At 40.8% G+C, this 27233-nt stretch overlaps 1 protein-coding gene and 1 long non-coding RNA gene across 2 annotated transcripts in view; both read right to left on the bottom strand.

The window, feature by feature from the left end:
- LOC137376753 (uncharacterized) overlaps positions 1 to 16104 on the bottom strand; it is a 78104-nt gene extending 62000 nt beyond the window's left edge. The window contains exon 1 of the long non-coding RNA XR_010976292.1: positions 16019 to 16104. This is a non-coding gene — a long non-coding RNA (uncharacterized lncRNA). The remainder of the gene's footprint in view (positions 1 to 16018) is intronic.
- Positions 16105 to 19445: 3341 nt separating this feature from the next.
- Positions 19446 to 22719, bottom strand: foxa2 (forkhead box A2). Its single transcript, XM_068044390.1, has 2 exons — positions 22246 to 22719; positions 19446 to 21506 (listed from the first exon to the last, which is right to left on the bottom strand). The coding sequence occupies exons 1-2, from the start codon at positions 22330 to 22332 to the stop codon at positions 20301 to 20303; spliced, it is 1293 nt and encodes a 430-aa protein (XP_067900491.1). The 5' UTR covers positions 22333 to 22719; the 3' UTR covers positions 19446 to 20300.
- Positions 22720 to 27233: the final 4514 nt, after the last annotated feature.

Here is a 27233-nt window from a genome sequence, read left to right as displayed (position 1 = left end):
TACACTGGGACTTTTGTGTTCCATGTCAGTGCACCATTTTCCCACACACTCTTGGCCAGTTTGAACATAGCAGCGGACGCCTTTCCCATGCGCTTGTTGATTTCTGCATCGAGAGACAGGTTACTGGTGATAGTTGAGCCTAGGTAGGTGAACTCTTGAACCACTTCCAGAGCGTGGTTGCCGATATTGATGGATGGAGCATTTCTGATGTCCTGTCCATTGATGTTCGTTTTCTTGAGGCTGATGGTTAGGCCAGGTTCGTTGCAGGCAGCCACAATCCTGTCGATGAGTCTCTGCAGACACTCTTCTATGTGAGATGTTAATGCAGCATCATCAGCAAAGAGGAATTCACTGATGAGGACCTTCCATACTTTGGTCTTCGCTCTAAGACGGGCAAGGTTGAACAACCTGCCATCTGATCTTGTGTGGAGGAAAATTCCTTCTTCCGAAGACTTGAACGCACGTGAGAGCAACAGGGAGAAGAAGATCCCAGACTGTGTAGGTGCGAGAACACAGCCCTGTTTCACGCCACTCAAGATAGGAAAGGGGTCTGATGAGGCACCACTATGCTGAATTGTGCCTTTCATATTGTCATGGAATGAGGTGATGATACTTAGTAGTTTCGGACATCCGATCTTTGCTAGTAGTCTGAAGAGACCACATCTGCTGACGAGGTCAAAGGCTTTGGTGAGATCTATGAAAGCAACAAAGAGGGGCATCTGTTGTTCATGGCATTTCTCCTGTAGCTGGCGAAGAGAGAACAGCATGTCAATGGTGGATCTCTCTGCTCAAAAGCCGCACTGTGCCTCAGGGTAGACACGCTCAGCCAGCTTCTGGAGTCTGTTTAAAATGACTCAAAGGAAAACTTTCCCCACTATGCTGAGCAGGGAGATTTCGCGGTAGTTGTTGCAGTCACCGCGGTCACCCTTGTTCTTATAAAGGGTGATGATATTGGCATCGCGCATGTCCTGTGGTACTGCTCCCTCATCCCAGCACTGGCAAAGCAGTTCATGGAGTGCTGAGAGTATAGCAGGCTTGGCACTCTTGATTATTTCAGGGGTAATGCCGTGCTTTCCAGGGGCTTTTCCACTGGCTAGAGAATCAATGGCATCACTGAGTTCCGATTTTGTTGGCTGTTTGTCCAGCTCATCCATGACCGGCAGAGACTGGGCTGCATTGAGGTGACATTTTCCCTGGAGTACAGTTCTGGGTAGTGCTCCACCCAGCGGTCCATTTGCTTGCGTTAGTCAGTGATCGTGTAATATTTTTTGAAATGGACACATTTAACCCAGGAATTGATTCAATGTCCCTCAATCCCATGTGAATCATCTTCACCTGCATCTGGCAAATCATAGGAACAAGAGTAGGCTATTCAACCCCTCAAGCCAGTTGTGTCATTCAATTAAATCATAGCTGATCTGTACTTCAACTCCATTTACCCACCTTTGCTTCAAATCACTTTAGACCCTTACCTAACAAAAATCTATTGATATCAGCCTTAAACGTTTCAATTAAACCAGCATCTACAGCCTTTTGGTAAAGAGTGTTTATGTCCCTTTGTTCTCAATTCTTCCACAGCAACAACAAAAGCTTGGATCTATATCGCACCTTTAGAGTAGTAAAATAACCCAAGGCGCTTCACTAGAGAGTTATCAATTTGACACTGAGCCACATAAGGGATATTAGAGCAAATGACCAAAAACTTGGATTAAAAAAGTAAGTTTTAAGTAGTGTCTCAAAGGAAGAAAGAGAGGAAGAGAGGCAGAGAGGTTTAGGGAGGGAATTCCAGAGCTTAGGCCCTTAGTAGCTGAAGGCCGCTAATGGTGGAGAGTGATTAAAATCGGGGATGCTTAAGAGAGCAGAATGGGAGGAGTGCTGATATCTCGGAGGGTTGTTACAGAGATAGTGAGGAATGAGGCCAGGGAGGGGTTTGTAAACAAGGATGAGAATTTTAAAATCAAGGCATTGCTTAACCTCTCCAAGGCCAATATCTTCTTCACAGAGTGGAAAAATGGCAGGTGGAGGGGGAGGTTAATATATGAATCCTATAGCTTGTGCTTCATTTTGTGAACAGGCTGTTGCACACTGTCGCATCTTAAATTTCTGTTTTCTGCCTCTCATGTGGGCACATACTTCCTCCTTGTTAAAAACATGGTGGCCAGCTCTTATTTATGTCACTGTTGAAATCATAGTTAGAAGTGACAAACTGCTGATCTTTTTCATCCTCTGTGTGAGCAAAATACTTGGCCGGGACTCAGCATCTCCCATTGACAGCACATCTAAGATAATGAACTCACTACATCTGGAAGAGTGTGGGCACAAACCTGCATTGGCACAGTGCCATCCTCAGATCATGTATAGCCTCAGGTTAAACTATGAAAATACTTACTGGAGTATGACTACAAGAGATTTGACAAGTTCCTCTTGAAATTGGTATCTCCTAGAAAACCCACTAAAATCTGTGCTAAAACCAGCAACTTAAAACCCCAAAATAAGCTCAAAGTTAATTCAGCAATGTTCTTTAAAAGGATTCTTGACTGTTTCTTTTTATGAGCTGTCTTTTTTGAATAATTCAAAGTCTTTTATGTTGCTGTGCACAGGCACTGTTGCAAAACGTATTGAAAGTGAAATGACATATTATTCCTGCAACGTTCTTTGGAGCATCTTCCTTTTGAAGTCCTTTTCAGAAAGCAGTCGGTGGCTGCAGCATTTTTGTTGTTAGTTGCTATGGTAATCTTTCTTGATTGGATTAATAAAATCAGTGTGGAACTAAAGAAGTCTACAGATTCTGCCCATAGTTCAAACATGAAGCCTATCTATGGAAACAGTGACCTACTTTTTTGTAACATTGACAGCTTAGTTCAATATAGAAGAAAAAAAATTGGGAATAAATATAATACTTTTTCCAACTAGTTTACAAGAATTCATCACCCTTAATTGGATATGTTCCTTTTTTTATACAGAATATAATATAAATTTCATTATGTAATGTCTCAGGTCTTCAGTTGTTCTTAATAATTTCTTGTATTTGTTGTAAGCTTGATATATTTCTAACCAACAAAATATAGTCTTACCAATTTAAGACCTATAAAGTAAATTAACAAATGTTATCAGAAGCTAACAATAAAGGAAGTGTTCTGTCAATATTAAAATGGAATGGAAACCTTTGGCCTGAAGAGTTATAGTTTTGTTCTTCATCTTTGTTGATTCAGCAGTGAGTATCTGAAATAAGTCCACTTGGAAATGATCACTAAATAGACTGTAGCTATTTAAAGATTCTACATGATCTTTAAATAATCTATTTCTCACATGGGTCTTTGAAAAGTGTTAAAGATACAGTTTGGTAGCTTCATTCCTATTCCATTCTATGAACAGAACACAGAGCTGCATGGAGAAATGATCAGAGAGAGCAAACAATAACAGAATATTGCTCAGGATAATATATAAAAGTGTGACAGATACTGGGGGGGGGGGGGGTGTGGTGATTACAAGTCAGAAACCTAAATTGACGGGCTAAAATGACAACATCAGCATAAACTTAGAGCAGTTTACAGCCATCATCAGAAATCCGGGATGAATGTGGAGTAAAAAAAAATGGTAAATGCTAAAAATCTGAAATAGAAATCAAAAATGCTGTAAATACACAAAGCAGTTAGAATCCCAAAAAGAGAAAGGTGGGTTGAACTATCAGCAGTTGAACTAACGGCTAATCACCCAACATATTTGTTATTTTTGTATAATATACTATGGGAAGTCCTGTGGCATTGCTCATGGATAAAATAAGAAACACTTGAGGAATGAATACATCTGTGCCATTTACCTGCCCCACTCCTTATATTATAATTAGAAATAGAATAAATGCACATCAAAACATTGAATATATTGTAGATCAAGTTATATATAAATATTAGAAATATCTAAGTCAAAGTATATCTAATTGCAGAAATATATTAAAGTATTACTAACTAAATTAAATTAGTTAACTGTATACGATTATGCATATATATTCTATGCAAAATATATGATTATACAAATTAGAAGGTTTGAAATTTAGAACATATTTAATTGCTTAAAGTAAGAGTAGTTGTTATACTGAAGTAATTGTACATAATTAAATGTAAATATATTTCAGCATGACTTGTAAACATAGTTATCGGTCCATCTTTAAAAATCATTTCTGATGACATAAACCTAAGATGGTAAGGTAAGGATGATGTTGAGCTCCAGGATGAAGTGCGAATGCTTTGACAGTACCTCATTTCAGTGACTGCATAGGTTTTACTGAGGCAGGGCCAACCTCAATGATAATAAACAATAATATGTTGGAAACGAAACAGTCCTAGTAGGTTACAAAACAGCTGACTCACAACAATCCCTTTACATTTCTGCCAACTCTCAGAACAAGAAGTAAATATAATGGCTGTAAGCACTTAGTTTGCATATCATTGGCTGGTTAATGTACAAAAAAACGATTTCTGTATACACGTGCTTTCTTGTATACGTTTCTCCATTCGGGGCTCAGTTAGGTGGGCTGGGTTGGGTCAGGAAGTATCAGGCGAAGGTGCAGCCAATGTTGATGAGGCTTGTCGGGGTACTTCATATTGTAAGATGGAGTGGGGAGTGTCGAAGCATTTGTAGGGCTAGATGCAGCAGGTTGCATGGTGGTTTTTCTGAATTGTTGTGTATTTGCTATGTTATAAATATTTTGGTGGGAGTGGGGGATGGGGGTTTAGACTGTGCTGATGGGGGTAGAGTTTGCTGGTTGAGAAACTGACCTGACAGTTACAGCGTTAAGATCTTGTCTGCAATGTGGCTGGGTCGAATTAATTTTCTACATGATTTCCTCTAAAGTGATTGGTGACGATTTTTTTCTGTTTTGGAGGGAGATTGTTTTTTTCACAATATGATTGGCGAAGTGGTGCAAGTAGCAAATAACCAGTTAGAAAGCAGAAACTGTAATCAAAAAGTAAGATGCAGATTCTCCTGGTCTAAACTGCTCGCAACACTTACTGCGGGGATAGACAGATCAATTGATTGATTGCCTATAATACATGGATTGGATTTCCTGTATTTTAGGGCAGCGTTTATGCCCTGATATATCTCACGCTTTTGATTCTGATGATACCTCAAATTCAATGATTGCAGCAATAACCCGAAACGATTGAAAAATATAATGCACAACTAATCAGCCTTTTACACATACACTATAACTGTACGAATTGCGGTTATCCTATTGAAATAGGAATCTGCTGCTTTTGATTTCGCGGGTCCAAGCGTGCGATGAAACTTTGTGCTTAATTACAATGTTGTCAGTACTTATGGATTGAAACGTCTATCCCTTGTATTGAAAAAGCGCTATTTTTATATGTTGCGGTACCAATACAACTCCAAATAGAGTTGCGAGTCCTCTGGCTTGCTGTGACAAATACGTTCAGGTCCGAACGAATATTGCGCTGTCGTGTATCCTTTTGTGAGAATTTTTCTCGGCAGACGGTGGTTCGTTTAAAAATAAGTGGTTTGATGCCTTGGCAAAACTGTAGCGCGCGGGTAACGCAGTGTCCGGAGCCGAAAAATGTCCCCTATTTTTGTCGTTTGCAGCTTCAGATTGATATTTTTAAAAACGTATGAGACGGAGTCGGGCACAAAGTCGCTGGAATGCGAGTTGGGCCAAAGCTCTGAAACACACAGGTTTTGTTCCATCGCTTTATTGACTCTGCCAATATTCGAATGCGGCTGCCGACGATAGTCATCAGTATAACTTGGATCTGCCAGCTCTGTGATTTCCTGAATGCAATAGCTGAAATATAATGACAGCTCCAGCGACCCGGGTTCAGTTCTGGGTACTGCCTGTGTGGAGTTTGCAAGTTCTCCCTGTGTCTGCGTGGGTTTCCTCCCACATGCCAAAGACTTGCAGGGTGATAGGTTAATTGGCCATTATAAATTGCCCCTAGTATAGGTAGGTGGTAGGGAAATATAGGGACGGGTGGAGATGTGTTAGGAATACGGAATCAGGGTAGGATTAGTATAAATGGGTGGTTGATGGTCGGCACAGACTCGGTGGGCCGAAGGGCCTGTTTCAGTGCTGTATAACTAAACTAAACTAAAATAGAATATTGTCCCGGGTCCCAGCTCCTCTCATCGTCAAATCAAAAGCGATCAGCACTGCTGAGTAACTTCGATTCAAATCGAACAGAGGACCAGCCATAGTAACTATGATCATAGAAGGATGCAGCATTGAAGGATACCATTCGGCCCATCGTGTGTCTGCTAGTTCTTTGATAGGGCTATCCAAATAGCCCCGCTGCCATGCTCATTCCCCATAGCCTTACAAATCCCCCCCCCCCCCCCCCCCCACCCCCCACAAGTATTTATCCAATTTCCTTTTTATGTAACTGCTACACTAAGGAAACCATTTAAAAGCTATTATTGAAATGCTTCCAACGCCCTTTCAGTTTGTGCATTCCAGATCACAAGTTATTTCCATGCACTATTTTCCACGTGTTGCCTCTGTTTTTTGTTTGCCAATTACCTTAAAACTGTGTCCTCTGATTGCCCACCCTTCTGTCAATGGGAATAGTTTCTCCTTATTTACTCCACCAAAACCCTTCATGATCTTGAATTATGGATTTTAGAAACATGAAAGCACGGGACACTAATTTAGTGTAATATTAAAGCGTAAACTCATCATTTAAGGGGCACAGAGAAGAATATTCCTGACTTGTTCCCCCCTTTTTGGCCTCTTTTTTTTATCAGTCCCAGAGGATTACATGGATTCGGGTGGCAAGTTTACATATTGGGCATGATGACTATGTGGGATAAGGGCCAGTTGGTATTTTCCTATCGATAATGTTTTCATATGTTCATTTGAAGGGGAAATTATAATCTATAATGTTTTATTGGTATCCCATGAATAATTTCTTCCCACTAGTACAGATATGAATCTTTCTCTGACTCTACTTCCCTTATAGAGAACTATAAAAAAAATTGTATACAGAATTAAGTCGCTGCTATGTTTATCAATTCGGACAGAGCAACGAGTTTTGTCATTTTTCTACCCGCAAGCATGTATTTAGTTAAAGGACGGGAAGGTGTAACCCCAGGCTATTAGAGGTGGACCACACACAAAGCGAATAAATATAGGTGCATCAGGACACGTTCAGATGCCTTCCTTGGGTAACGAGGTCTGAAAAGACTCCGTAACAAGCAGTGACTGGGCAATGCAGCAGGTGTTTTAAGAGTATCTGGGTGGAGTCCGATTCTTATTGGCGAGCATGAGAAAGCCAAGTTCAGAATTGAGTTCTATAGTGTGACGGGCGATAGATGTTAGGTTTAATTGTGAAATTTACGATTATAAACTGCTGTTTGTGTATCCGATATTATGATTGCATTTCGCATCAAACTACGAAGTTAAATTCACGAGATCAACAGCGAAACTAGTCCGAAAACCTGTTCGATGCATCAAAGTATGAACAGTTAGTGAGTTTTACAGTTTAAAGTCAATGACAAACATTCTTGGGTATTTTGCCTATTCTGTTCTTTGTAAATTATTCCTGACATTTCATAAAATGAAATGACAAACGAGATTACAAGTTGAGACAAAATAAGGATAAGGTTGTCGGCATCTCTAATGGGAGGAGACTCTTCGGTTTACAGAATCTCAGGTGAGGTCGTTCTAAGGTCAAAGACAGGCTTGCTTCGCCTCACTTTACTTGAATAAACGGGCAGAAATGTCACACCAACAATATATCTCTTCCAGCTATTAGTAAGGGCATAACGCGTGCTGCGTTTTTTTGCTTGCCCCTTGCCGAATACTCACCACTGCACTGTTTGTCGTTTCGCCTGTGGTTAACACACAAATATACACGGGCCAACGTAGTCATCACACACGCAGCAAGCTTTCAGACACACAAATACAAAGAATACACAGTCATACACACTCCAGCACTCGCCAAACACACTGAAACGCACACAAAACACAGTTACACCAAAACGCACACACAGCACACATTCCAGGTGATAAAACACGCAGAAATCACTGACATCCATATACACAGAAACACACATACGTGAACATGGGAACACATCGAACACACGCTCATGCGATCATGCACACACGCTTACTTTCAAACACACAGAATGCGCATTCATACACATGAACAGGTAAACGCAGCCTCACGCACATTGTAACACAGAGGCTGCACGCATAAAGGTTCAAAAACACACACAGAGCATACCCTCACCGCCAAATACTCAGACAGTGAATGCACACACGTGTATGTAGCACACACACACTCAAACACACAATGCATATGCAAGCGCAAAATCTATTCACACACAATCATTCAAACACACACAATGAACGAACTCACACACTTGAATAGAGCACATTCACACTCAACCGCATATACCGAGTGTCCAGTCACAAGGTATACACACATATGCACAGAGGCACTGAGCCCACAAAGCACTCAAACACACGCACCATTCCATATTCACACTAACCACAGAGCATACATACAGACGCTAACATGCATGTAAAGCGCACACACACATATTAACACGGAGACACACAGTGCCTACATTCACATTGTTTCACACGGCGCACACAATAGTGCAAACAATTGCGCGTGACTTATACACGGAATCACAAATGGCACCTATTTGCACTAGCACAAACATGTGCACCCATATAAATACACTTAGCACACATTGTCACACAGAGGACATACACAGAATTCAGAGACAAACACACACATGCCAACCCGAATATTACTTAATTTACCCAGAGCGACAATATTTACAAGCACACGTCTCCTCACACACATACAGGCACAATATCCATCGGTACAAACGGACATGGTCACAGAGCACATGCTGCACTCAAACACACAGACACCTGCATGCACACATATGGGTGCAAACCTCGCACAGAACACAGTTTCACGCATATCTGCATCTAAGTGTACCAGTTATATTTGCATGCTGTAGATTTGAAGCGGAAACTTAGTTCATTGAAGCTGAATCCTAGTTCAGTTTTGCAAATTAAAAGATACCCATTTGCTAATGGCATCGCTCCCTTACTAGATTCCCGTCTGATAGTACAGTGTATCTGGTCTCTCGTGCGAATGCAATTATTTCTGAGAAGGTCGCAGAAACCAGATCCAAAACGTAGAAGAGCTGTTACATCAGAACAATTACTAAGACTCGGTATACATCCTCGGACTCAAACTTTATACAACACGCATCTTTGGAAAGACGGAAAACAAATAACTGAGGTCTGTGAACGTAACGAGTGGCGAATTAAAATATTAGTGCACAAGGTATCTACCGAGGCGAAATCGGTGATCACCCCGAAATTCGAATATGGTGTGGAAAAATATCCCTATAAAACGAGCGTGGATATTCCCGGTTAATTTTCACGAATTGCCCTGAGGAAAAAGACTGAGAATAATTGGAAATAGTTTCCTTATAGAATGTCCAATTGATCTGCTGTATGCATTTGTGATATCTTAGATCTTCCAGAAGCATTTTCTTTTGGGGGTGGGCGCTTCTTATCAAATTTTGTAGTGTGGAACATTTCATGCCAAGTTCGGACATTGTGGCGTGTAATTTCTCTGTGGATTTCTTGCAGAAGCGTCACCACTACAAGCCCGAATGGTAACATATCAGATAAAACGCAAAAATTTAGGAATAAATCTTATTAATATCATAGGGGGGAAATATCCCACTATTTCCGCACGACACGAAATATAATGTCATATTGTATAAAAGTTGGAACTTTTCGATGCCTTCTTTCAGGATTTTGGTGCTTTTCCTGCAGTCTGATGCCACTGGAAACAGTATGTCTGGCAGAATTGATGTTCCCCTAAAACGTGTACAATATTTCTTTCTAGTTGCCAGATCATTGAACAAAAATAAAACGAGGAACGTGTAATCTCCAGCTGTAAAGTTGTGAATACAACTTAATTTATGAAAAGGATCAATCGTTTCGTTAGGAAATACAGTTGAATTCCTTACAATATGTAGACTATTATGTGTGAGTCGCCCTTTGTATATCTGGAGCAATATAACAATTACATTAAGTGTTCCCATCTTCACTACTGGCTTCCATTTAGCCTTATCAATTGAAAGCCATAAATTGGAAAAAAGATAAGCTGTACAAATTAGCATTTAGTGATATATTCCGTCATAATACAAGCTGTTTTAATTATCATATAGAAAATGTACCTATGTAGATTTCTGTAGAGTTACGATACAGATCAGTGCAGAGTCGAGCAATGTAAGAGCTCCTTTATTGTAATCTGATTGCGATTCCTTTTAAAGAACCCTCTCACATTTGAAAGCAGTCGGGATTACTTTGATAACTGGTGAAATTGCCTTCCATTTTTATTTGTAATTATTATATAATATCCAACTTTCACTTGAACTACGAAAACGTAAACAGGTATTCACTCCCTCCCTTCGTGTTATTTCAACGATTCTTAAAACATTATTGTTTTTAATTGAAACTAAAAGGAACAAAGCAGAACACTCCCTCAAAAAGAAATCTCCAAGCGTATTGCTGACATTTCGCTTAACTGTGGAGGGAGCGAATGAAGAAACGGCTGCAGACCCTGTACTGTCCTGCTGCTCCTGGGTCAGGACAAGCACATGAACCATTGAGCGTGGCTCGAATTCAGAGAGACCCCTCACACACACAACATTTGGCTATGTTTTAAGTCTAGCAAACTAACAGCAATAAGCGCAGCTCCTATGACGCGATTTTCCCCCACTATCTTTTCTTCTCATTTATTTTGTTTTAATTCGTTTCGTGGGGATTTAGACATCGCTGGCAAAGCCAGCATTTATTGCCCATCCCTAATTGCCCTTGAGAAGGTGGTGGTGAGTCGCCTTCTTAAACTGCTGAACTCGATAGTTAGTTGTCCACCTTCTAAATTGGTCTCATTCCTTCTAGGGTCGTGTTCTTAAATAAAAAATCAGCAGTTTCGGTTTGAAGGGGGTCTTGTTCCCCCTCTCTTTCATCCTAGTCCTCAGCGCTTTTGTTAGATGATTTTCTTTAAACCCATCGGGACTTTAATAGTTTCCTTTATCGTTCTACACAAAAATTGCTCTTTAATTACCTTATTACCAGAAGGTCAAGTATAGTTGGTGGGGCAGGCAGCACTGGTGCAGACCAGAGCACGTTTGAAGTCGGTTATTTAGATGTGTTTACAGTGACTGTTTTAACGAAGGATGTAAGACCATAACCAAAGCTATAAGTCTGAGATAATTCGAAATATTTGCAACTTTCCATTATGAATTTCACAATTGCAATTTTAAAATCTCCCCCAGGAAAGGGAATGCATCGTTAACGAGTGTGATTCCCCCAATTCCTTACTAGAAAGGGAGGAATTCATTATTTTCCGTAAAAGCTCCTGCATGTTTCTCTATTTCGAGCTTTGTAAGAGTGGAAATGTGTAGAATGTAGGATGGCCCAAGCAGATCCAGCTTGCTGCCAAGGCTTTAATGTACTGCTGTGTGCTACCGACTGCTCCTGCAGCACAGATAGAGGATTAGCAATATTTCAAAAGAAAGACGAGTTAATGCGGTATAGTGTGAACTGTCCCAGCCCTGCAATAGGCTAAAGCGGAATTACAGCTTGTACGAATCGTCTCCCATCAGTCTCCCGGGAGACTGCACAACTTGGGTGTTCTCGACCACGGTTAACCAGTTAAGCCTCGTATGTATCCTACGAGTTTCTAAACTTTGGATGCAACTTTCAACGCCTAGAGACCAAGGCCCATCTTTTTTTAGACTTTTTTTAAGGGGTGCAATCCTTGGGAGTCAGAAAACTTCTAAAATTTACCAGTGGACGCTCAAAGAGAAAATAGACGAAAATGGAACTGTTGACCTGGTGGAATAAAAATTGTCTTTTGCAGGGTAATTTTATCTGTGACTCCGATTGTTTCATTTCCTGACTGTTTCCTAAATGATAATAAAGCAAGCTTAAGAGCTCTACTGGTTACGGCTCTATTGGTTTTAGCAGACGAGATAAGTGACGGCACTGTGTCTTGGGAACATATTTCTGAAGCGAGAGTTGAACAGGTTGACTCTCGGAGTTTTTGTTCCTTCCGAAGGCATCTGCCTCTAAAGTCCCTGTGATTTCTCGCCCAGGCGAGAAAAGAATGTGGACATTTGCTAATTAGATGCAGATAAAGTAACTTGTGCAAAATGTAATTAAATTGTCCCGCAGAAGTAAATGGATCAAGAAGACCCTTACTATAGGCGGTAGCTGCGTCGTGTTGCCAAGACAACAGTAAACCGTCCAAGCTTACAGTCTGTAATGTACTAGGTCTTAACCGAAGGCATTTGGAGTCTCTGCTAACATTTGAAATCTTTCTGGGAGAATCTCTGAGCAGATTTGGGATGGTTTAGGGAGGACAAGGATTCACAATGCGTTCTCTTTACTGGTCTTGCCTCCCGATGCAAAAAAAAAATGCCGTCACATTATAACCTAATTAAACTGACCCTCAACCCCCGTCTCCCACCCCACTCCCTACGGCTGAAAAAAGACCCACTTAGCTCAGGCCGTTTTCTGTTTCACTTAGCACCATGGTTGCAAGTCATGTCCGTACAGAAATCCTCTTTTTAGTGCATTGAGGGGGTTAAAAAAATTCTGCTTTTGAAGGTATTACTTTGTTCTTTTCGTTGGCCAGGGATCATTCTGTCCTCTCTTTTTGTATAATTAATGCAATCCCCATCAAACGGTATTAGCAGTCCTTTGGAGTTGAGTCGAGGAAGAGCTAGCCAATATAATCTGGCTAAAAAAAAAACCCATCAAGCAAAATGTAACTTTACTTAATGTCACAATATAAACCCAAGTTCATTGCTACAGTCAGCGTTATACTCCTGCGATATTGTTTTCCCTTCAGAAGGTCGGTGTTTAATTCCATTGCAAATTTATTTGGAAAACCTGATAACTTTTTATTCATTATCGGAAATTATTTAAAATTAAATCCCTCGCGCATCACAGAATATTACTATAAATTCTGTGACGTTAACGAGAGGGTTTTTTTTAAAATGTGGAAGAAACGGCCTACTTTGAACCTAGATATCAAAAGGCCAGTTGCATTTAATTCAGTGCTGGAGTGGGCTTGACAAAAGGTTATTCCCCATCAAAGAATGTGAAATGAAGTACGTGGGTATACACTCATTTAATGACAAGTAATTGACAAATCCGAAGACTCGCATTACTAGAGGAATGGAACTGTATTAATTATTTAACGGCGATTACCCTTTCAGCGTGTCCTGTACAGAACTGGTCATGTATTGAAAATATGACAAGTTAAATCACACTTTGCTGCAACAGAGAGAGGGGAAAATAATTGGACATTTCGAACCAAATCATGCACTGTAAAACTGGCAAAGGTGGACCGTCATAATTCAAATAACATTTATTGTAGGACATAGATAGATAGATAGATAGATAGATAGATAGAACACAGGAACAGGAAAAGGTCATTCAGCCCCTCGATCCTGTTCCACCATTCAATGAGATTATGGCTGATCTGTACTCCGAACTCCAGCCACCCTTGGCTCCAATCCCTCAATTCATTTGGCTAGCAAAAATCTATTGATCTCAGATTGAAAATTAATTGAGCTAGTATTCAGTGCTTTTTTATGGGAGAGAATTCCACATTTCTACCATCCTTTGTATAAAGTGTTTCCCAACTTCTCTTACGAGTGGCCTGCCTTTGATTTTAAGGTTATGTCGCTTGTCCTAGCAACCCCCTCCCCCCACTCCCATTAGTTAGGTAGATTGATTGAATCATCGATAGATCGTGGATATATTTTTGATTGTTCTGTTAACTAATATTTTATGCACTCTTTTTCTCCGATATGTTCTGTGATACCATATTAAACGAACCTGTTGTATTCACCGTTCACAAGGTGTTGATTAAAGTTAGATTTGCAATTTTATGGGTAATTTTAGAAAGCACGGTTAATAGACCCGAAACGTTAACTCTGCTTCTCTTTTCACAGGTGCTGCCAGACCTGCTGAGTGGTTCCAGCATTTCTTGTTTTTATTTAATATTCTAACATGATTTTTATAGGGTAAAATCTGGTTTTGATAATTTGATTACTCTTCCGTCCATATAACGCCACATTAAAAAAAAAATGCGGCAGAGAATGGTTTTGCTCTTCCAATACATGGAAACAAGCTAACTCAGGATCGATGGGATTAGTTGCTCCCGCCTATTGCCTTGGCTTGATGAAAATTGCCAGAGTTGGTCGTGCTGTGTAGCGACTGACCTGGACCGATCTCCCTCGGGTCTGTTAGCTGTCTGTAAATGCCCGATCAAGTTGTGGCAATGTCGCAGTTCACACCCGTTGTCTGTTTTCGATGTGAAGTCATTCATCTAAGCTGGTGTTTTAATCACCCTTTAAAAAAATAAACTAAATCGAACTGAAATCTCGAAAAGCGGCTAATATAACAGTGCAGCATTTTGCAGGCTAAATTCAATTAATTTGCGAATCTCGTTGAAACTAAGGGCCAGAAATAATCGAATTAAATTTGCAAATTAAATGTGATGTGCTTCAGTGTTTTGAGTTATATCAGTGGTGAATATATTGACGTCCTAAAATAGCGAATGAAAACATCATGCATTGTGCATTAGTTGGCCGATGAAGTAACAATGCTGATATAACCCATGTTATAAAACAATTGTATAGAGTTGGAACCAAATTAATATTTCATTGCTTCACTGATCCTTTTCAAAATTATCTTAACACTGAATGAGTAATGGATTTGTATAATGGCCATTAAGAACTCGGCGTGGGTATTCCAATTTAGTAGAGGTTTTGGTTCGTTAACATACTAACCAGTTTCTAGTACTCTCTGTTAATTTGGGATTTTCGAGATGTTTTCTATTGCCAAGGAAATATATGCTTTTAATTTTAATTAATAAAACCGACATGGTTAAATCTCGTGTGTTATATGGAGATTATTTAGATTCCACTGTGATTTGCTTGTTATTTGAGGTTCTGCTTTCTTCGTATCGCTCACATCTCGGCAAGGAGGTGCTCTTTTTTCCGCATCTTCTTTATCGTCCAGATTTTGCTTTCGGTTTCACTGTTATCATATTACGGTTGCCTTATCTAGTTTAAAATGATCCCCGGGACATTGTTCAAAGATGAACTAACCTTGAATTCCCGGTACGCCACTTGTTTAAAACAATGCATTCCGCATCATTTCCCGATTCATCAGAAGATGAATGCCTTGAAAATCTGTTATCTCCAATTATCTATGCATCCATCCTAACTCGCTTGTTTCTATCTATTATTTTCCCCTATATAGCTCGATCTATGTGTTTATCCAGCGGTATATTTCTTTATCCGTCTTTCATTTACCCATTTATATATCTGTCAAATGTATAACAAGTTTATTTTTGTCCATTCTATTCGATCACAATGACACTCAGGAATAAGAATCCAGTAGTTAAATCCAATTAAGCGATGCTTCCTCTCTCTGTTAAGTATTCCAATTCATAAACGCCAATGAAAATGCATTCATTTTTAGTTAACAGCAAGCAGGCAGCCAAACAGTTCGTGGGAGGAAAATAATGACTGAGTTTTCCTTTCAAAAGCAAGTAGGGTATTTGGGTAACAAGATGCAAAACATGTTAAAACATGGCAACCATCAATCTGAAGTAATCGTTTTATTTCAAGACACGAGCATATTTATTTATTGCTCTCTGTCTGGTTTATTACAATTGATTTCCAAGTTAGTCGCAATTCCCATTAAGGCAAAAAAAAAACTAAGGAAAAAATGGTAATTTCAGTTTTAACCCGAATTTAATAATATCATCTTGCTCTCCAATTGCAATGCTAATGCAATTGACACAGTGTGTTCAGGTGAGACGGTGAAAATGGTGAGAAAGGTGCTCCAGTTAGCACCACATTTCTCGACATCTGCTGCCATAATTCATACATTTCTTTTTAAACCTTAAATACATGCACATCCTTGCAGATGACATACCTGGTGCATCTCGGTCCAGCCGCCGCGATAGCCCTGAAGCAGTTCTCTGACTGTAAAGGAGTCGAGGCATTGCAGGATTATTTGAGCTCAACACAGGCAGTGTTGACTTTAGCACAAAGCAAAGATTTCACTGCCCAGCGAGGTCCAAAATGATTATTTTACCAAGATATTGATCGGTGTCATAAAATTCCTTTACACACAAAGCAGGGAAAAATTAAGAGAATAACAAGATACCTGTGGAAATTGACTGGCGTGGGACGTGCGATTGAAAATTACCCTCTTGGAATTAGACTCCAGATTTTCTTATTTACTTGGCCGCGTTTATTCACCGATCACATGTAATATTTTATTAATAAAAATCGGTATATAGGATGGAGTTTGCAATGAAGGCAAATTAAACCCAAACGAAATAAAAGATACAACGCTTCAGTATCGGAACTTGCGATATAAATGGCAGCGAGTGGAGACTTTATTTCTCTGTACATGTGTACATGTGTGTGTATATATGTATGATACAGCCATCGAACTGACCTGCTGTGTAATTATATTATGCTGCGACAGAGTTTGATACAGTGTGACAATTTATCTTGCAGGATCAGTGTAGTGAGAGACACTTTTAAGTAGTTTTAAAACGACCCCCTGACAATAGCCCTGTGATATGGAACATGTAGGTTAGAGCATCGCATTCACACATCTTTTGTGGTTGCTGCTGGCTCATTTCTCGCCGTATTCTGTCTCGCTCCGGGAGGCTTTTATGTGATAATGAAACACATTTCATGGTTGGTTCGCGACGTGTGTGTCCTTGGATGCGAGATACAAGTTGTTCCTGGGCGATTGCAGTCGCAACGGTGTGTTGGGACAATGTGGAATTAGAAGGGGATTTGATGGTGTTATTTTGGTTGAACAGTACTCTATACACTTCACTGACGCGTGGGAAACTATATCCGGGATTGGGAAATGCCAGCAATTTGACTCAAGAATTGTCTTTATTAAAAAAAAATTCTCCCTGTTTATTCTTGGTGGTTGAAATTCACCTTGTTCTCAGTTTTTTTTATATAGTCCATGTGTTGGCATACAGTAATTTTACAGGTTTCCCTGCGGCTTTTTTTCTGATGTAAAATTCATACCCATCTCCGGCCTCCAATGTGAGTTACAATGATAAAGGCTACAGGATGTCAGAAAAGCGTTCACATTTAGCACAATGTCTACTAAAAGAAGCCTATAGCCAAATCCGTCTGCTGGTTATCACAAGTTAAAACTAACTTCGGTAATCGACTCGCGAAATCTTGTTCTGCGAGGCGTCGAGACTGGATGAAACTAGAGCTGCAAAGCGTTATGCGGCACGATTTCAACTCTTGCACAATTCACGCTGTGACGGAATTGTCCTTGAAGTCCGCTTTTTGATTAAGTTGGTTGCGAGAAGGTGGACGTAGTGAATGAAGTATAAACCAATTATGCAAACGTGGCATTGCACAGTCTGCTGTACATCAGCTGTGGGCACGGGATGTCTATCGTTGCACTGATACTTGGGTTAGATTTCCAAGGCGCCAATGAAACTGGCTTCCTTCGTTAAAACATTTGCTTAAACCAGTTGTTTGCAATCGATTTGCAAGAATCAGAATGCCTTCTTTCTCTGATCTAAAACTCAAGAAAATATTTTATGTATGTATAGATTCACTGTCGCACTGTTTTGAGTATGGCATGGTGTTGTTAGTTATAAATTGAAGTGTGATCAATTTTAAACAGTGATATTTTGAACTCCAGGCCATTTCGATGCACCTTACATTTCTTTGTGTACTGTCTGTTAGTATAGTTTGATCTTGCGCGTACACTCGGTTTACAAGCGTTACCATTTAAATCCTCATTTTGAAATTAAATAAAGGAGGACCTGTGACCAGTGTTGTTAACTTTCTGTGGTTTTAACGTCAGTCGAGATAAGCACGGAACAAGATGAGAGCTAATGGACCCATTATCTTACTCAACAATGATGTGGGTCAGGAGATTGAACGAAACAGATAAGAGAGATGACCGTCTCCTAGCAGGAAGCTAATACCCAGAATTCTATGTACCAGGGGCAAAATCATTTTAAGCAGTCTGATTTACACTGACGAACCTGATTTTGTATGGTACTGAATTCAGTTCGCAATATTATTGCATTTAACGGCTTTATATTAAGCAGTGTAATAAGGGAAAAACGGCAATTTTAATAATTCAAATGAACTCCACGCCATGCACTGCCAGTGAAAAGAATACAGTTATAAGTTACTGAAACACAAAACAGGTTGCGCTATCTAGTTGGCTGTGACAGTTGGTTAAACAGGAAACTTGCCAAATCATTCCGACATATTTCGTAATTAAATTAAATGAAAAGTCATGGAGTATAATACTGAAATTATAATCGGATTTAGAGATTCAATATCCTTGCATTAAAGTTTTCAGTAGTGGCCACACTCTTTTTGAGCATATGAATTGCGGTGAAGTGGCCCTGGCCAAAACAACCTGATCTGGTTTGTAGAGCATCGCGTCGTTATCCATGGAAATAACCCAATATCACTGAGATGGCACAGGATCAGATGTGGTAGAGGCACATAAGGAAAATATAAACTGATGTTTTATATACTGGAATTAACGCCGCAGAGATTGGTGTTTTTCTTTCAATTGTGCATCGCTCGTCCTTCACATCCCCTCCCAGGTAAACATGAAAATATTAGTGGATGTACAGTTTTATTTGCGCAGTTTTTTTTGGAGGAGCAAATGTTAACCCATACTAATATAAATTTACATGTATCAATAGGGCAACAGCAAAGGGAAGTGTCAGTCAACACTGACTCTTGCCTATATTGATGCAAGTTAAACATTCCTTTTAAATACCTCTTCACTGAAGTAGCAGTAATGCTTTTCAATGCTGGGGAAACCGACACCATTTTTTTAAAAAACCGAACCAGAGAGAAGACAGGGGCAGACCGACCAGCTTTCCGCCTGGCGCCACTCTAACACGGTTGCAACAGCCCCATGACCGAGAAAAATACTCATCGGCCGACAAGGCTAATTCCAAAAGGCACAGCAAGCTCTTACCTGTGCTGCAAGACAAGACTTATTAATTCACAGGTTTCGTGCGCTGGGACTATTGAGATGTTTCATCCGTTCGAAAATTAAATTGTTCCATTTGGGGGGAAGAATTGTTGGCTGTTTAATAATATTTGAAAGCGAAAGTAGTTGGGAAATATCGAGTGCATTTTAACATCGGTGAAGAAAATTGTTCCGTGAGCCTCGAATTTATCAGAATTTTAAAACATCGGTGAAAGTGGGAGCAACCAGACCGCGCTGTTTTATTGAAATTGCTTCAAATCTTGGATACATATAAGAATTTGAGTGGACGAACAATGTGCATGCAGCTCTTAAACAAGAAGAAAAGGCCGTTTAACCGGATCAAAATATGTTCGTTTATTTTTTTTTGTGTGTGCTTGTTTAATTACATTTCTCTTTATAAAATGTTAACATTTCAACGAAAAAAATCTCAGTTTCTTACATAGGGAAACAACAAAAAAAAAAAGAGTCCTCCACACTAAAATCTACAGCTTAACAATAAATTAAATCACTTTTGAGTTGGTGTAGCAAGTGGGAATATGCAGTCGCCGGGCTTCCCGCGTTACCAAGAGCTCGGGACGGGATTTATATGGAATTAGGAAAAGTGCAACAATTTATGAACAATTAACTTTCGCTCATGGGGACTAACAGACAGCACCCATTCCGACAGCGTGAACCACTGCAATTGACAGAATTAATTGTGAACATTGAACACTTAACACTTTTTAATATAGTTTCTGAAAATTCGGTAGTCCACTACCAGAACAGACATTTACTAAGTCATAAATAAAACATACACAAACTATAAATTACTCGTAGATTTTTTTTTTTTGTTAAATGATAGCAACATTCCTTCAAGGTTTTTTTATTTTAAAGGAAACGAACGCTCCTTTTGGTCCATTGTGGAAAGCTACAGGGAGCATTTCAACTGTACATAGAAATAGAACGGAAACGTTGCTTTTTTTTTTGCCCCCTTTGTATTTGGGGAGAGAGGGAAAAAACATTTAAAACGGCGCTTCCCTCCACAATACAGTTTAACTCGTCAAAAAAAAATTCCGCTAAACAACTTGACATCTAACAGTTTCAAAACATCAAAAATATTTTCGAATGCTTGGGCACAAACAACGATTTTTCTTAATTATTATTATTACAAATGTACACAGCTGGCCGAGTCCATTTGTGCGTGGAAAGGCTTTTAAGAGGAGTTCATAATAGGTCTGGAATACACACCTTGGTAGTAAGACGTGTCGCTGGCGATTGGCGAAGATTCTAAGACGGGTTTGGAGCTCATGGGGAGATTGCCGGACATTGGCGAACTATAGTTAGAGTAATGCATCACCTGCTCATAAGCCTTTAAGTCCATTTTGTGATGCTGTTGTTCGGAAGACATTAAGTTGTTGATTGAGAACGGGTGGTTGAATGAGTAGTGGTGATCTGGTTTAAGGTGAGCCTGGGCTTCCGATGGGAGGTGAGACAGAACCGAGTGGTGCTGATGCATCAAGTGTTGCTGGGCTTGTGACACCGCGTTGCTGGCATGACTGTGTTCTGGGGTTAAGGTCGGGGTCGACTTCATGTCCACCATGGACCTCTTCGCCTCGCTTCCCGGAGAGCCGCTGGAATGGGGGGACTCGTTCCCAGCGCTGCTTTCCGAGCTGCTGCCGCTGCCGGTGGAGCCGCTCTCCGACGCCTTCCTGCTGACGTCCTGCGAGTTTTTCAGCGCTTGTTTCTTCTCGCACTTGAAGCGCTTCTGCCGCCGGAGGTAGCAGCCGTTCTCGAACATGTTGCCCGAGTCGGGGTGCAGGGTCCAGAAGGAACCCTTGCCGGGCTTGTCTGGCGACCTGGGCACCTTGAGGAAGCAATCGTTGAAGGACAAGGAATGGCGGATCGAGTTCTGCCAGCGTTGCTGATTCTGGCGATAGAAGGGGAAGAGGTCCATTATCCACTGGTAGATTTCACTGAGGGTCAACATCTTGCTGGGAGACTGCTGGATGGCCATGGTGATGAGCGAGATGTAAGAGTAAGGAGGTTTCGCATGGGTATAACTGCGGCGGTAGGTCTTGGGATCCCTCGATCTGTTGAGGTTGGATTGGCCATACATCGGGCTCATGCTCATATTGGTGTAGGAAGTCAGGGCGTTCATGGAACTAGCCTGGGCGCTCATCGGACTCATGCTGGGGCTGAGGGCAGTGCCCATGCCCGTCATCCCAGCTCCCATGCCATTCATTGCCCCCGCTCCAGGAGACATGCCAGTCATTGCCGGGCTCATGCCGGTGCCTACATAAGACATGTTCATGGATCCTGCTGTCATGTTGGGTGCAGTACCCATCGCAGACATACTCATATAGGTGTTCATACCATTCATTCCAATGCCCGCATTCATGTTGCTGACTGTGGGATAACCCTTGAAAGGAGGAAAAAATACTCATTATTAAGTAGCTGTCTAATGCGGTATTCAACCGGGTTAAGTTTTCAGTGTTTCATGAATCCAGCCATGATACTGCAGCAAATTATCTATTGCAATATTGTCAATGTTTACAATTAACAACGCTCGACCTTTCTTGGGTTAGTTTGTTTATTCTTGGTAATAAAACTTCACTCTTTGTGCGAATAATCTGATTAACAAAGGAGCCATTACAAGTTACCTAATGACTCGGCTGGTTGCTTTAACTGTTCGTTTTATCGATCTAAATTATTACTTCTGACTAGAAATCAACGAAATCCCCAATAACAAAAAAAAATAGAAAATGGTAACTAGAATAGGGAATCAATTTAACTAAAACGAGTTCAGCAGTAACTATACAAAGCAACCCAGAGACAGATAAAATGCTGCAACAGTGGGACCTGTTAATCCGGGCATGGTCAAGTCAAAACTCAGCATTTGGCTTTCCGTAAATAATACTGAATTTAATCCGAAAAAATAAGAATTAAATAAGTGAAGTCTCCAGCGCTTTAGAAGTATTTAAATGCACAACAGAAATTTTATTTTAGCCAAATAGAACTTTGTTTAAAGACTGTTGCGGTGCAAATCGAGGAGGAATTGGAGGCGCCGCAAGTCAATATTTGATCACAAAGTTAATATTATCTTAAGGCTAATATTATCTTGTACATAAATGGATTGCTTTTTTTTTGCCGAAACCTACCTCGGACTCTCCATAGTAGGAGCTCCAGTCGGTGTGCTCGTGTCCTTCCATTTTCACTGCGCCCAGCATGCTGGAGGCAGAGTGCATTATAGGGCTTGGGAGGGAGAGGGAGAGAGAGAGAAAAAAGTTCCTGCTTGTAGGAGATGGTGGGAGATGGATCTCCCCCGTGTCGGATTGCGGAATGGCTTATTTGGGGAGTGCTGGGTTCTGGAGGTTGGTTGTAAACTGCCGCTTGAAGCGATCCGAAGCAGCCTGATGATGACAGTGGTTTGAAGTGACGTGGGTGGCTGGCGGTGAACGGTCAAATAGCCGTGTACGCGGCACAGCAACCTCCAATCCTAATTTCCTCGCAGCCTATTTGAATAATCATCTCACACCTAGGCGTTAGAGCATTCGGCTTTGCCCCCTATTGTACACCTGCCATCAGCATCAAAAGGGAACATTTGAATACATTCATTAAACCTTAATCTGATTTGTTCCACTAATAGCGGGAGGGGGGGGGGGGGGGGAGTTATTTCGAATTTACTTCTTTAAAAATAATCTGTTTTAAAAAAACTGGGCCATTATAATTGACCATACGCTCACAGCACGGTGTGGGTTATATGGGTTATTTTGTTAACTAAATGAGCAAGTTACGATTTTTATGAACGAGTTTGAGGTCTATCATGCTTATTTTTTTTTCAAGCTGTTTTGCTATTTGTAAACACACGTCGCTTCTGGAACGAAAACTTAACCGTGGGCTGTCAGAATGGGTCTGAACACTGGGTGTTTGATAAAATGACTGACTCAACCACCGCTCGCCCACCCCCCCCCCCCCCCCAGTGACAGATGGGAGGCCCAGTCCAGTCGGTTCCAAGGTTACGCGAGGCGAAACTAGCTTCGTTCTGCTGTTTCGTAACAAAAGCAAACAAACATTTTATTTATATTAAAAAAAGATAAGGAAATTCGATAGAAAATTAATGCTAACCGGATTCATGAGGGCTTCAGTCCACGATTGGCTTAGTTCATTTATTGCGTGTATGTGTGTGTGGCCGGGAAGAGGAGGGGGGAAGAGAGAGAGAGAGCAGTGTAAAACTTTTCACAAGCATGGATAATGTTGTAAATAATGTACTGTGCTGCCAGAGATAGGGGCACATAATAAAATTCATAGAGAAGTTCAGAAAGACTTAAAATTGGCCATGAGCGATGTGATGTTTCTATTCTTAGTAAAACGGCGAGGTGACAAGCTTGGAGTGTTAAACACACACCTGCACACACACACACACACACTTAGATATTGTCCTGTTACTCAGTTTTCTGCATTATATCAGACAGTTTGTATATTAAATAAATCCTACGTGCAGATGTTTATCAACAGATGTTTAGAACATCTACTAAACAAGAGTTTCCTGATGCAGCACTTTCTTGGAATCAGGGATAACATGCCTGTTCGGTAAATGCACCCATTGCGGACGCACTGGGATTTTTAAATCGCTGCGAGGTTTTAACAGAAATTGATAAACAAAATGGACCTTTTCGTAAATAGTTCAGTCAATTTTAATTTTTTTGGGGGGAAGCAATGAGCAGTTTAAGCTTACTATCGCCACTTAACTCCTGCTATACAGTAAAGGTGACATATTGCCCCTGGTGCGAGACCAATACTTCGCACAGTGCAAAGTCCTGCGGACAAAACCGGAGTTATACTGCAGGCTGCAGCTTGTACTCTGCCTTTCGAGGTAGAGCTCAGTGCAAACACTTTTCGCACAGCTGGGCCTCCTCCTACGCAATTGTTTAATACTGGGGGAGCTCAGGATGTGGTGTCTTTCTCACATTTAACAAAACAGTCTCAAGATGTTCGGGATACCTTTTCATCCTAGTACCATCCCAGACTGGAATTACACTCTATTGGCTATCAGGGCAGCTGGTGTGAGACGGCTTCCTGGAGGGTGTCTCCCAGCAATTGGCTTTAATATCCCGTGGAGTCAGACTCATTCCCAATGTGTCCCATCAAATTCCTTGGCATCAAACGCGAAACTGGTACTATAACTGCAAACCCATACATGCATGAAAAGTGTTTGAAATCAAAAGACATTAAACACAGTTTGTTATTGAAATACTAACATCTATTGGGCTCAGTTATAACACTACGTGATCCGTGATATAATCTAATTGTTCAAAATGCTTAGGAAAAGAAAAAAAAGTTTGGATGTTGCTTCATTTTGTCTGCAATATGGCACCCAACTTTGATGGGGGAGGGGAGGGGGAGAGATATTAGTGCCTGCCATCTGATCACATCTAACAGGTGGGTCCAACTGATACAAACGATATTGCTATTGTATGTCTTCCCATAATATTTATCAACCCTTTTTAGCGAGCCTGGGGGCTGCTTTGTTGCTACAGCAGCAATTACTACGCGCGAGGCGAATGTTTACTATAGGACACCTTGTCTAGTCGTGCAATCCTGAAGCTGCAAAGTCACCTTGTTTGTATTTACAGTCTGGAGGGGTGTTACTCAAGTTTTTTTTCCCAGCTCATCCCCGTGGCTCCTTCACGCAAAATAAAACGCAACTTGAGAATAAAACGTGCTACTACTGTTTGCTGTAGGCACTTTTGCCCAGTGGTTGTTCTAACTGATATTTCACCAATTTTACCGCGGAGTATGTCAACTAAAAGGGTTCGCTTCACGTTGAAATGTCATCAGTGGACCGCGATGTGGATTGTGTTGGTTTGGGTTATGTTTTATGGTGGAGTGTCTCCACTATATTAATCACTCTCCCAAAGTAAACAGAAAGAAAGTTGGCCAAGGGCTCCCCCTGATGGCTGGCCCCTGGTAAATTGGCCAGTCTGTCCAGCTTGGCTCAACCGCTGCTGAAAACATTCATTTTTGGTGAGAAACGGACTTCCAATGTTGGAAAATGGTGTTTCGCCCTTTTGGAATATCAGCACGGGACGAGGACCAATTTTGCTATAAGACTACAGGGCTTAACTCTTGAAAATAGAAACAGTTCAGGGGATTGATCGTGTGCACAATAAAAGGGAGAAACGTACCCGTCGACATTTTATTGTGTAAACAAAATCACAACTAAATTCATTATGTAATTATGGATGCAACGACTGGGAGCCTTTTACAACAAATGTTGTGGCAGTACTTAGCTTGAACTGAGCAATGTACAGAGACATGGAGATGGTTTGTTGATATATCTGGTATGAACCGACTTTCTAAACTCAACGTCAATGCAGTGAGAAAGTTTTTCTTTCGTCCTGACATAGAATCATGGAAGGGAGTCAGCCCATGTGCCAGCTTTTGGAAAGTTCGATAAAGTTAGTCCCACTCCCCTACATTTTCCCCATAACTCTGCACATCTTTTAAAAGTTAAAATAATTGAATCTGCTTCTACCGCCCATTCCACATCACAACAACTTGCCTGTTCTTCTGCCAATTATCTTAAATCTGTATCCTCTGGTTACTGGAAACAGTTTCTCCTTATTTACTCTATTAAAACCCTTCATAATGTTAAACAACGCCATTGAACCTCTCCTTAACCTTCTCTGCTCTAAGGAGAATGATCCCAGCTTCTCTAGCCTCTCCACATAATTGAAGTCCTTCAACCCTGGTATCATTCGAATAAATCTCCCAAACCTTGTCATTTTTCTGGTGTGGTGCCCAGATGTGGACACAAAACTCAAACTGGAAACTAATTAATTACTTCTAAAGGTTGAGCATAACTTCATTGTTTTTGTACTCTACGCCTCTACTATAAAACCAAGGATCTCGTTTTTTTAAAAACAACCTTTTCACCTTGTCCTGCCTCCCTTTATGATTCTATGAAGACGGCACTGTGCTGAGTAAGTTGGTCTCAGGGTGACAGTGGTAGGAATGTTACAATTGGGCTAAAGACGGGGAGGGGAATTATCCAGAGTGGTCAGTCCCAGTTCCTATTGCTGAAAGTGTGTCAAACACTTCAGGTAAGGACAGAGAGTAGGCTCTGCTGTGATGCCCTTCATGGTCCAGGAGCCTGACAATGCTCACCTGGCACATTAAATGATGGTAGTGCAACTGGAGGCAGACGCGTGGTTCTGTCCGCTGTATGGGCTCCTAAATGTAAAAGAGCCAAGAATTGGGGAGCTGACCATCATCACCAAGAGAAATGGACTTCTGGTTGCAGGTGTCAGTGAAGTAAATGCAAGGAGTCAGTCCCAACCACATGTACTTGTCTCCATTACATAGCGGAGCCCAACAAGCTTACAGCATGTGTTCCCACATAGAGTGCAAAAACAGTAGTTCGGTCCCTGAAACAGCACACCCGCTGTTGGATCACTGACTGCCAGTATCAGGATTCACACTTATGTCAGATACGAGCACGGTTTTGAACAACTATTAGCCAAAGCTTTCAGTGGGCAACATTGAATGAGGGATAAAGACAAGACTAACGCAAAAACTCAACATATCCCATCATTTAATGTACCTAAAATACATACAATGACTTAGTTTGTTGACTTCACACAGAACGAAATACATACAACTTTACGTTTTAAAACTATTTTTCTTACAACAGTACAGTGTTTTGTCCCTCTATTATGTTAACGACCCAAAGGGGATTTTCTAACATTCCTCGTGTTCGTATGTGTTTTCCCTGGTAGATCAGTTTCGGAGAACTGAGGAGGTCAGATAAAGTTGTTCACCGTTGTTTTTCTCTCTCTTTTTCAGCCTTGTCGTGTCCTGTTCTATGGGAATTCGATCCCTCACCGAAACTGCTCAATGGAAAACCCGGGAGAGGATGAATTTAACGAACCATCGATACTCAAAACGTTAACCTCTCTTTTCTCTTCCCAGATGTTGAAGGATATTGATTTCAAACATGTTGTGCCGTTTGTTTTAAATTTGCAGTACTGGCAAAAAAAAACTCAAGAATGCTCAAATTGAGGAAGTGTTCCCATTTCGGCTGCTACATTTCATACATTCAAGCTAAAAGTCTGAAGTTTCATTTAAATTATCCAACAGCATAAAC

The sequence above is a fragment of the Heterodontus francisci genome, chromosome 13 (genome assembly GCF_036365525.1).
Source record: "Heterodontus francisci isolate sHetFra1 chromosome 13, sHetFra1.hap1, whole genome shotgun sequence".
Lineage (NCBI taxonomy): Eukaryota > Metazoa > Chordata > Chondrichthyes > Heterodontiformes > Heterodontidae > Heterodontus > Heterodontus francisci.
Note: the sequence above shows the minus strand (reverse complement) of the source record. Positions and strands in the feature narration are given on the sequence as shown.